This window comes from Montipora capricornis, chromosome 12 (assembly GCF_036669925.1).
Source record: "Montipora capricornis isolate CH-2021 chromosome 12, ASM3666992v2, whole genome shotgun sequence".
Classification (NCBI taxonomy): Eukaryota; Metazoa; Cnidaria; class Anthozoa; order Scleractinia; family Acroporidae; genus Montipora; species Montipora capricornis.
The window spans coordinates 1,525,463-1,537,967 of record NC_090894.1 but is presented as its reverse complement, the minus strand read 5'-3'; the positions used below and the strand labels follow the sequence as shown (position 1 = coordinate 1,537,967).

General features: G+C 40.6%; 1 protein-coding gene across 1 annotated transcript in view; it reads left to right on the top strand.

Annotated features, from left to right (window-relative positions):
* LOC138026907 (uncharacterized) overlaps positions 1-12,505 on the top strand; it is a 44,122-nt gene that overhangs the window by 17,195 nt on the left and 14,422 nt on the right. The window contains exons 9-13 of the mRNA XM_068874362.1: positions 3,131-3,267; positions 4,024-4,159; positions 5,177-5,493; positions 6,543-6,799; positions 9,552-9,815. Coding sequence (XP_068730463.1) covers positions 3,131-3,267; positions 4,024-4,159; positions 5,177-5,493; positions 6,543-6,799; positions 9,552-9,815 — 1,111 coding nt within the window. The remainder of the gene's footprint in view (positions 1-3,130; positions 3,268-4,023; positions 4,160-5,176; positions 5,494-6,542; positions 6,800-9,551; positions 9,816-12,505) is intronic.

Below are 12,505 nucleotides of genomic sequence, written 5' to 3'. Positions count from 1 at the left end.
TTTTTCCATTCACAACCGCACACAACAGTTTATTTGATTTTGTTGTTCGTGTCCCCCCAAAATTTCCACACTGGTTTGTGCTTACCAGTTAATCTTAACCAAACACCCTTTTCCAAATTGAGCTATCGTAAGGGCTGCATTACTAAATAGCATTGCAACCAGAGCTTGCGGACAGACGATTTTGCCGGTTTAATTATTCATTCATAAATGGCTGGCATGCTGCTGCCTTTCGAACCATGTTAAAAACCTTGAACATGTGAACACAAAGAATAGAAGTTCATTTAAATTGTAGTTTGGAAGAATTTGTGTTTTTGGGCTTGTTACTATTCCTTTTTGGAGTTTGTTATTTGTAGCTTCGTGTCTCAGTTGCTTCCTTTGAGCCTTGTATGTGTTTCTTGGTTAATGCTATTATTTTCAAGGGCCATCCGAGATTGGCTCCCCAGACTTCAAATTCGCGGTTTCCAGCAGTTTACAGTAAAAATAAACAAGACAAGACAAGGGGCCGACCGAAGTCGAAGGCAACCCGAAGGCTCCTTTTTCTTAGCTTCTACAGTAACTAACGACATCTACCGTAACTCACTGCAGGGGTGGGCGCCACTCCTAACCCGATGCATGCACAACTTGTCCCCAGCAATACCGGTACTCACTTTACCCACCACGAATGGATGGAAAGCTGAGTGAACTTTGGAACGCACGAGCTGGGATTCGAACCCGGAGCGCTGAAATGCAGTCCGCGAGCGATATCCACTACGCTACGCGCGCTCCTAAGAAATATATGTTATTATTAAATTCTCAACCTCGGATAATGCATTTCGCGTGCTCTGATTGGTTCACTCAATCTCGGTTATCAGCTCATATACCTTAATTTGACCTTATATGGTAAATGATTGCGCTAAGCGTCGCTAAACGAAATTTTTTTTCGCCGGAAAGCGAAATTTTTCTGTGAATAAAGCCAAAAAAGAAAAGAAACTTTTTTGTGGAAAGTCTGGATCAATTTCGACGTTAAGAAGTACGCGAAAAGGCAAGAAATGTTTTTGTGATGAGCCTACGTCTGTCTGATCACCAGGTATTACACAACGTCGCATCTTCATCAAGTTTTCTCCATTTCGCTCAGACTTTCTCTGTTTTTTCGCTCGTATTTTGTACTTCCAAATATTTGGAGTTTAAGGAATTTAATAAAACAATTATTCCATTCGCGCTTGTTGGATATGAGACTGGTTATAGCCAACTCGGCGCTACGCGCCTCGTTGGCTATTTACCATCTCATATCCAACTCATGGAATAATTGTTAATTCACCGGCTGGGAGATCCGTATAGGGAAAAACTCTGCCCGAGGTCATGAGTACGGCCTAAGGCCGCAGGCCGAGGGACGTATTCAAGGCCGAGGGCATTGTTTTTCTCTATACGGACCGACCTAAGCCGGTGAGTAACTTATTTATTTTTTCTGTTTTTTTTTTTTAATGAACACTGTAAACAAGTTTGCAAAAAGTCTTTCTAAGCGCTCTACGTCGTACTGTTGCAGTTGAAATTTATAAATGAAAAAAAGCGCTCCGTTCGCAAACCTCAAAGAAAAATGATACATTAACGATAGAACAGAACTTCAAATATCTCTTGGTGCAATAAATATGAAAAGCAAACAGTGATAGTCTTGGCAAGCACAGAGAAGTGAGCTAAACAAACTGAACAATTATGTTTGAAAAATTCGTACAAACAGGGGAATAATTTTCTACGTATTAAAATGCTTTGTCTTGTTGCAAATAAAACGAAATTTCTTAAAACAAGAGGAACAAATTTAGCGTAAAATACGCAAACATCTGTCTCTGCCTTCATATCTTACTATTACAAGGATTCATCTTTGTTCTCTGTCAAGTCCTTCAAAAATCAATGCACAACTTAGAAAACTACTCAAGAAAAACTTGTTGACATTAGTTCATATGTAGGCGATGCTTTTGTTTGTCTATTTTAGCTAGGAATCCGTTTATAGCTAGGAATCCGTATATTCTTAAATAAAGCAATATAAAACGAGATTAGAAAATAGAACTCCAAAGAAAATAACGGATGTCAACCGAAAACCCGAGTTCAAAAAGTTGTTTTAAGTTCAACGGCGTGTCAATAGTGCAAGAAACCCACCAACTCGAAAACAGTAAACCATGTGAATACTCTCCTTTTTGAAGAATAACCAGGCATTTCATTCCATTGCATTTCCATTGTTTTTCCTTCTCTTTGCAACGGTTAGTAAGCGAAAACTTGCATTTTAACAGGTGCAATCCAATGTTTCGTCGCGCCGTAGTAAAAACATTTCAATTAGCCACGACAGTTTCAACACGGAACAGATTTCGGACCGTGGTCCGTACCGTAAAAAGATGGACCGGCTACGAGCGTGCGATTAGTCAACAAGATTCAAGGATTTAGGATTCCGGCCCGCTAAGATGCTTCAGAAAAAAAAATTCCAAAATGGCTTGAATTTTAATATTATGTTGGTTTTGTTTTGTTTTTCTTTTTTTTTTTTTTTTTTTTAAATTAGCCCTCTTTGCCTCGTCCTCGAGCTCAAAAAAAGGAACTTTCTTCGACGAAGAATGTTAAGCTGGCGGTGATTTTAAGTTGGAGTAAGATGTATACTTTAATGGATCGAAACTGCCACTCTGTATGCCTCTTCATACCGAAATAGTGGTATTAAACAATTACCTAATCGTTGGTGAACAAGCCATGATAAATCTCTTGAAATTATAGGTTGTCATAGCAACAGTATAACTTGTTGAACAGTCATCAGCGTGTCGAGATCCAACATTTTTCAAGGTTTTGAAAAGATTTGTGGTGAGCCAGTTAAAGGCCAAAGTTCGACAGTTAAATTTAACGTGGTTCTGAATTTCCTCCCAAATTTTCTTTAACTGGGCCACAACTTGCTAATCAAAGCGCGGGTTTCGTTAAAGTTACAGAAGGGGTGTTTCTAAAAGGCCGGTCGGTATGGTAACCTATCTTCAGATCTTAATCAATGATTAGGCATTTCAGTTTGATAAAGTACCAGCGTATATAGTGTTATAGTGTGATCCAACAAAGTGAAAGTGATGGAGACCTGTGTAAAAGTCTTTTAAAGGTAAGACCTAAAAATTTGAATGTTGTGTTATTACAGTTCGAAATAGCCTTGACACGCTACAATGGTGGTTCCAAGGGCCCAGTTGTACTGTTTCATGGGGTTGGAGTCAGCAGTGGAATGTTTAGCCTGGACACCATTAACACAAATCTTGTGGAATACTTGGTACAGCACAGGTACGTAACCGAGTGTGCCTTGCGTATCAATCACTGCGAGAGCGCGAGATAGCCGAAAATGTGCGTGGAAAGGATTCCGGATTTTTGGCGCTTCCTCGGGGGTGCAACTTCTAGCGCCCCGCCCCCTTTTGTCTCAATCCTGGCACAAGGCGACTAGTTAAACCAAGTCTCAGGACACAACAAACAGAAGTCTTAGAAGATATTGGATGGTAGCCAGGGCAGTAGCAAAAACCGATGCGGGAAGGAAGTAAGGAGTAATCTTTTGCCCAAGTTCTCTTCTGGTTCTGTTTCCCGCTCACAATACTTTTCGAAAAAGTATTAGAAGTTTAGAAGCCCGTTTTCCTTGCAACATCCGAAGGACTGAAACAGTCTACAATGTTTCGAAACAGGAGTATATCCGCTACACTATGCCTAATTCGCGATCGACTCCGGAGTTGAATGGGTGTGGTAGGTCCAATCAAGGTTTTTTGGTTTCAACGAGGTTACTCAACGAGGCGATCAGATTTCCTCGAGAAAATTTCTTCCCTTCTGTGATTGGTAAAGGAATGATTGTTAGGATTTACTGAACAATTTACCGGAATAAGAATAATGTTGGACGTAACGATGACGATGATGATGCTGATGATGAGGATGATGATGATGATGATGTTGATGATAAGAAAGCCATTGTGGTCACAAAAGACATCAAGGTACAGTGACAAGCTGTTAATCAAAAGTCAATTATAAATTTCTTTTATACCTGGTTTCTGTTACCAGGTATGATGTTTGGCTTGTCGATTGGCGCACTTCATGTAACCTGCCCTCAATGGTACGGAGGGATTACACACTGGACGATTGTGCAAATTATGACTACCCAGCCGCTATCAACAAAGTGATCGAGATCACTAAACAGGTGAGTTTACTTCAATTCGTGTACTGTGAAGTTTTATAGCAATTTATTAACGAGTAAGGGACACTGAACAAATCATGAAATTGGGAAAAATGCAAAGCGGAGTAGAAACGGACATTCGTCATAAACGCAGACAGTCTGCTTGCTAACCACGCAGCAAATCACCAAGCTTAATAATGGTAAACTGAAGCAATCACGAAATTACTTTCAACACTCAATTGAAAACTGCTACAACGTGAGAGATTTCACACAAAAAATGTCCTTTGAAAAGAACCGCTTTTATAACTTTTTCCATACAAATCATCGAAACAATGATCTCAAATGGGGATGTGAGCTACAAACTGATGATAAAAGATTGATAAGAATTTTTCTTGCGTAAAATCCAATTGAGATGCGAGGAATGAAGTTAATTTTTCAAACACAGGAAAATTACGCCAAAAAAAACTCAACGTTATGAAACGCTCGTTTGAAGCATCTGAAAAATTATTAGCATGCGTCGCCGAATCATGGTACTGCGGCAGAAACTGTAAAATGCTGTGCCGATGCCCAACGTCCTTCAGGTATCCATTACAAATGGTCTTTTCCTCCTAAGTGAGAGTTCCAAAGCTTCGGTCTTTTAAGACCTTATTTTTAAGGCCTTTACACGACACAGCAGAAATCGCTCACGTCTGACAAAAATGTTACTCAACGGTTCCGATAAGTTTGGCAAACAGTGAAAAGCTTCGCCCAAAGGTTCCTGACTTTGAGATTGACTTTCGTCGATTCTTTAGGAGCAGTTTGTTGATCCTTTGCGTACCGCACTGAAGGCGATTGAGGTTTTTGAGGCCACATCGAGCCAAAAATCTGTCATTGTTCACTCTAAACTGTGTGCGGGGAGAATTCTATGGTAACAGCCCCAATTGCCCCCCCCCCCCCCCCCGCCAACTCCTCCCCCTCGTGTGCTCGGCCTCCTGGTCGAAACGCTACGGGGCAATTAGAGGCAATAAACAGGATTATATTGTTTTGTTTGCCTTCCTGTAGAAGGATGTCCAAATCATGGCTCATTGCGCTGGATCTTTGGTATTGTTTGCATCATTGCTGTCTGGAGCGCTTGAAGGCAAAGTACGAAATGTGGTGGCCAGTCAAGTGGCTGCCAATCCGATTCCGTGTCCATTCAATAAGATGAAAGCGGGATTGCACATTCCGGGAGTATTGGAATCTCTTGGCATTGAAGGGATTACAGTGGATACTGATGATGACGCCTCTTGGAGCGAAAGGCTCTTCAATCAATTTGTTAAAGCCGTTGATCATGTGGTCTTACCCTATGAAGAAATGTGTCGTAATCCTGTTTGTCATAGGTGAGTAAGTCAGTGTTCCATGTGAGAGAGGTAGGGTCAGCAGCCTGATGGCCAACTTTCGAAAACACAAAATTGAATAGTAAACTTGAGAAGATTTAGGAAGATTCAAATGTATTGAACCCTTTGGTTCACAACTGACTCGTTGTCTTTGAAGGTTATTTAGCGCACTAGTAATCAATCTTACATCACTGATGACCAGGTTTGTCCCAGAAATGACTGGCAGTGCATTCGCTCTTGTTGTTGTGTCTATTATTTGCACATCACGGCAAAGGGTGCAGCGCGGAGAAGAACGGCTTTAATAGAAAGACTGTCAAAATAATTAGCGCCTGATTGGTCGAAAACCAAGGACCAAAGATTGGCAGTATGTCACTCGATTTTATTTGATTCGTTTTATTTTAACGTTGAGAACCTACGCGAAAAAAAAGTTTAAGAAGTCGTGACATTGCTATCGTTATATTTGATACCAGCAGACAGCAGACCGGTTTTATCGAAGAATACAAAAGAAAGAAGCAATCCACGTTTTGCTTCTCGACTAACGACTCATTTTTCGGACGGTCTTTCACCTTCAACACACAAACCGTCTGGTTACCAAAATTCAATTTGTACCACGTGATTTGTTTTATTCAGGGAGAGTGCGCGGGTGAGTCTTAACCATAAGAATTCATCGTTCCAGGAACTCTAAAGCCGCGGCTACACGACTTTCATCGCGCGCTGGCGACGCGACAAAATGTGAAAAAATCTTATCACCGGCGCGAGGAAAAAAAACGCTCGTGTAGCCGCGGCTTAATGAGACTGACACGAGTGAGTGGAATTGTTTGGATAGACAGGAGATGATAAATGTATTTCTCGTTGTTTTCAAAACGCCATCGCACGTTTCCCCCCCGCCCCCCCCCCCCCTTCCCCCCCCCCCCCCCCCCAAACACAGTTCCACGACAGTTCCATTTGTACCCGAATAATCCCGTGCACATTCGTTTACTAGTTTCTAAAGTAGGGAACACATTTCTTATATAACATGCATTAAGTCTGATTTTGTGCGATGTGTACTTTAGGATCACCTTCATTTACGGCTTGTTATGGGAACATGAAAACCTCACCCCACTGACCCACGACACCCTGCATGAGTTCTTTGGTTATGTAACTGCAGAGGTCAGCAGACAACTGGCTTTGACCATGAGGAAGAGGAAATTAGTGTCGGCCGAAGGAAAAGACATTTATTTGCCTGATATGGATAAGGAGAATCGACTAGACTCACCATCTTACAGAGAGCACATAAATCGACTCAATATGCCCATCTGCTTTATTGTTGGTAAGAGTAGGAGCCCATAAGCCGGGGGGTACAACCTCTTTTTATTTGTGGCACGGCGTTTTTACGTGTTTTCACAGACCGAGCTATTTTGAGATACATTTTCACGTGAATTTAGTCTTCTCCAACAGGAACCGTGATAGCCAATTAATTATAAATCTTACATAATTTAAAAAAAAAATTAGGAAATAACACGCGAGGCGGTAATGAAACATTGAGAAGAAATGAATCATATTCATCACGGGGACATTTGAACCCACAAATGACCAGCTCCCAACATCATGAACATCATGAACATCATCGTTCAATGAACGAAATGGAATGTGAAATGAATCATATATTAAACTGCGGATATGAAATCAAGTAAAGTTATGATCCTCGCAGTTATGAACGCAATTTTAGCAAATGCGTAGAGAGGCCTGAAAATTTCGGGACTTCAACGGGGTTTGAACAAGTGACCTCGCGATGCCGGTGCGATGCTCTAACCAACTGAGCTATGAAGCCACTGAATCGTAGGTTGGAAGGTGGTCATTTGTGGGTTTAAATGTTTCCGTTATGAATGAATCAATGAACGAAATGGTATATGAAATGAATCATATATTGATGGATCATAGCTTCAAATTTAATTTGAACTGCCATTTCGTATGTTGCAACATACATTTTTATTTCATTATTTTAAATAGGTTTTCAACTTAAAAAAATAACGGGATACTTTTGAAAATGTATGTTGCAACAGATCATTAAAAGCAAGGTGAACACAAACCCGGTGTGGCCATGACGTCATGCATGCGCACTGAATCATTTCACCTGGTTCTTTGGCAGCCACGGACAGCTGTTTCGGCCTTGTTAGGTCTCATCAGCGCTAGCATGGCATAGCCACCATAAGGGGCAAGTGTTTTTATGCACCCCTTTGAGCTGGCAGCTCCATACACCGGGTTTGATGTTATGGTGTCTTCACCTTGCTTTTAACGCTGCTGAATGTTGGAGCGTACGAAATGTCAAGTCAAATTGCTTGAAAAGTATTGCTTTGAAACTTTTATTACCGCCTTGCGTGTTATTTCTCTTATCAAACAACAGGAGAATCTTGCATAGTTAATTTCTTGGAAGCGTTTGGACTGGGATTGAACCTTTCGCGGTAAAACCTCGTCTAGAAATAGTACGGTCGATAAAAACGCCGTGACATAGCCCCAGTATGGTAGTCGACGCTCCGGGTTATGGGTTCCTGTTAAAAGACATTTAGCTAATCTCTTCGATAGTACGGGCGCTATGATTGACCAATTTAGCGGACCCTCTCGATATATAATAAATATCTGATTTTTGGTCCCTTCTGTAAGGTACGGCTGCCTTAATTTACAGAGAGGCCGTTGATCTCAGTAAGTAAGTGGCAATTGACTATAAGCACGAATTGTACTTAAAATCGTGCAATTTCCTATACAAACCCTCTGTTATATTAAGGGGTTACTTCTAGGAAATCCCCAAGTGAATGCTTATGAAAAATTAAAAATTGAACTAGGATGCTTAATTGAGCAAATGATATACATTTTGTTGCCTCCACAACAGTTACACAACAGTTAGTATGGCTTATCTTTGTTGCGAACCACATCATCAACAGTAAATAATATTTTGCCATCACATTCAACACCAGACTTATTATAACAATTTGCCTGCGTGACAAATTCGAAGACATTGATCCTAGACCAAGACTATGGGTGTCCGTGGCCAAGAATGTTGCAAACATTATTAGCGCGGACCTTATGGATAAAATGTAATTTCGTACCCAGCTCTCCCATTGCCAAGGGGAAGGGGAATCTGGTAAACTATCCATTTGGAGCATGCTCAGTGGCAATGAGGCTCGACATACAAGCCTTTCTATCACTGCGCATTTTCCTATTCTCTGTTGTGATTTCGCGGAAAACACTCAGAAAACAGGGATTTCGACAGTATTGTTGAAGAATTTTTTTTTAATGGGTAGAGGAAAGTGAGGAAACCTTTAACATATGCCAAAACAGAAAAAAGCGCTTCAGGAGATTGTTTTAAAAAGTCAAGATTGTTTAATAGACCAAATCGGTTAACTCAAATTGTGCCCAATTCAAATATTCAGGGGTTAAGATTCTTCGTGTATTGTATTTGCATCATAGAGTAGCATTCACATTTAAATGATATGGAAATACCTGGAACAAAACGTTATATTCCCAAAGGGTTTAAATTGGGTACAACATCGAGTTAGGCGATTTGATCTATTCTCGGTTTTCACATAACGTCACGGCCGCCATGTTGGAGCCCCTAAACAAAGAAACGGCGGCCATGTTGGAGCCCCGACCAAATCCGCCGGGAATTTAACTCTATTATTATGCAAACGTTTTCTTTTGTTTTCGTTGAAAAACATGGCTGTTGATCACGTGATTTAAAACTAACAAGTTTGAATTATCGCGAAACCTGGGGCTGCAAAAGAGAGAATCACAGTTTAGTTTTTATCACGGTATCACTTTTCACCGTAGCCTATGAAAAATGGTCTAGGATCGAACTTTTCCAGATCTCACTTTTTCAGAGTAAGACAGAGTGAATTTAATATAATTTTGGGTACGAGATTAGATAAAAGCTTATTTTCCGGCATCAGACTTATCGGAAGCTTAACAAGCGGAGGCAAGAATTCTTAGTTTTGATTTTATAGTCTAACGTTCCTCTAAATTGGGTTGAATTATATCCTCCATCAAGGAGATTAGTGAGTGTGTATGTACAATGTCACCTCTTTTAGGAGAAAAAAACAGCTGTTATCGACCAGAAAGTACCCACACAACTTTCAACCTTGTGAAGGAAGCGCACCCAACTCAGGAGTACTCTTGGATCCAGATTCCTGACTATGGCCACCTGGACTGTATGTACGGCAAAGACGCTGTCCATGATGTCTATCCGCACATTTTGAAGGCTTTGGATGCGAATGCGCGTGATGATTTGCATCTTGATACTGCAGCCCGCCGTCATGTGTTAAAGGCAGTGAAATCATTAGAGTTTAAGTCAGGTGTGAATAGCCTTAAATAAGTCAAAAATGCTCATTTGTTTTCTCAAAGGTGGCCTAGCCTCTGTATAGCTTCTGTATTATGTTTTGAATTTACAGGGTTTGTATAGTGAGTTTTAGTCGATAAAAGAAATAGGCGCTAATGTTGAACTTACTTGTCTATTCTCTGTTTGTGATCTTTCTTTGATAATCTGGTGCCATTCTGTCCACTATTTCGCGAGATATCCTCAACCGAAGACCTATCTCTAAAAGAAAGAGAAGGTAGGAAACGCTCACCAGTCGATCGCGTCAAAAAATGTAGCCAAAATCCTTCAATCCGCCTCAAACTCGGCCAGCGACATGTTCGAAGATTGTAACAAATATATATTCAAGGGAATAGTCTCGCTATCCACTTTGCAAAGGAAAATTTCTCACAAAATTTTAATTTCGCCTTCTGTCAACATCCTTAATAATAATAATAATAATAGCGCCTTTTACACGCACATATAATCAAAAGCGCTTTACAAAATACAAAATCACCTATAGCATAATAAATTACATGATTAAATAAAAAATATCTAAAAACTAGCTAACTAACTAAACTATTTACATTATAATTGCATGAGACTAATTAGAGAAAAGTGGAATACGCCCATATGAATAAATGCGTTTTTAGCATTGTCTTGAACATGGTTATATTAGTCTGGTCTCAAGTTATCTCTCTTGGCAGTCCATTCCAAGTTCTTGGGGCAGATGCTTTGAACGATCGGTTACCCAATGTGACTTTCAACCGATAAGTAGGATCTTCAAGTATCATACCGTTAGATGCCGACCGTAAAGAGTATTTGTTATTTTCCTTGATAGATAATAAGTTACGTAAATACTGTGGCGTTTTAAAATGAATTGCCTTGAAAGTTAATAAGCCTATTTTATACTGATAATCCTATATTCAACAGGAAGCCAATGAAGCTTGAACAAAACCGGCGATATGTGATCGAACTTGGGCGTGAAAGCAATTAAACGCGCTGCTGTATTCTGAAGACGTTGTAGCTTAGACAGATGTGCAGCGGGTACATTATATAATAGGCCGTTGCAGTAGTCAATCTGTGCCATAATTACTGCTTGCACAAGAAGCTTGGTGCTATCGTGTGTAATATACTTTCGAATGTGTCTGATATTATGCAGATGATAATATACAGACTAACAGATCTTATTGATGTGAGTTGAAACCAGGCAACCAGTACTGATACATCTACATGACCGACTTTGATATGATTAAACTTGATCTTTTGAAGCTGTGGCTTAGTGCCAATATTTCCGTTTTACCTGAGTTCAACTTAAGCTTATCCAATTTCATCCACTTTCCCATGCTTGCGATGCACCTCTCCATTACATTGACTGCCTCCACTTGGTCAGCCTCCGTGTTTGGTTGAAATAATAAATATAACTGTGTGTCGTCTGCATAGGCATGTACTTCAGGTAGATAGAACTTGATGACTTCAAACAGTTTGCCTGCATACACAGTGAATAGGAGGGGCCCTAGGCACGCCGAGGAGTAAGTGAAACGTCTCAGATTACAGCCCTCATAGCAGATGTGCTGTGATCTTTGTGACAGGTACGATGAAAACCCGCTTAGCGCAGTTCCAGTTATTCCAAAGCTAGACTCCAGCCGTCTCAGTAACACCTGATGGTCTACCGTGTCAAAGGCGGCGCTTAAATCAAGAAGTACCAGCAGCGTAACCCTCGATCGGTCCATGTTCAGCAAAATATCATTCTGTACTTTAAGTAGCGCAGTCTCTGTGCTATGACCAACCCTATAAGCAGATTGTAGTAGAGGGTATAGGTCATGTTGCAACATGTGGTCGTGGACCTGATTGTAAACAGCACGCTCGGTTAACTTTGAAATATACTGTAAGTTGCTAACAGGGTAGAGGATTGGGAATGATATATCTTTCCCAGATTTGAGGCGCGGATCTACAAGAGCATCCTTCCATTTTAATGGAAAATGACACAGTGCAAGACAAGAATTTAAAATGTATGTTATTGTAGGTAACAGTTCATCCAAGCAGGCTACTACCATTGATGTCGCCATGGGATCGAGGCCACAAGTTTTTTCAGTAGTCTTTCGTACCAGTGCACGAACCTCGTCACGCGAGAGTTGCCGGAAATTTGGAAGGTTTTTCTCTTCACCAACCACTGGGTCCTCGGTTACTGTAGCCTTCTCCTCTAGAGTAATTTTAGAGGAGTCCAATGCTGATCTGATGTTGAGGACTTTATGGCAGAAGAATTCACCTATCTCATTAACGAGAGATTGATGATCATCATAGTCAGGGAACAACAAACGCTGACTTTGGGCGAGGAGCTTTTTCATATTCCTAAACAGCTTTCCCTGATCTTCACTATTAATTGCTATCTATAAACTCCGAATAAAAACCTTTCCGAGCTTTATTGATAATGTATGTCGCATGGTTCTTTTTCCTTTTAAAGATAGCAAAGTCAGATTTGTGTCCCGATCTCCGCCATACCCTTTCTGCTTTGCGGCGTTCTCTTTTGGCCTTAGCAATCCCTTCGTTATACCAAGGAACTTGGGACCTCGTTCTGATAACCTTTTCCTTTATTGGTGCATGATGGTCAATCAGCCTCAACAGCATTTCTTGATATTCGTCAACCAAATGATCAAGATCAGGAGCATAACTACAATGGGCGTGTTCTAC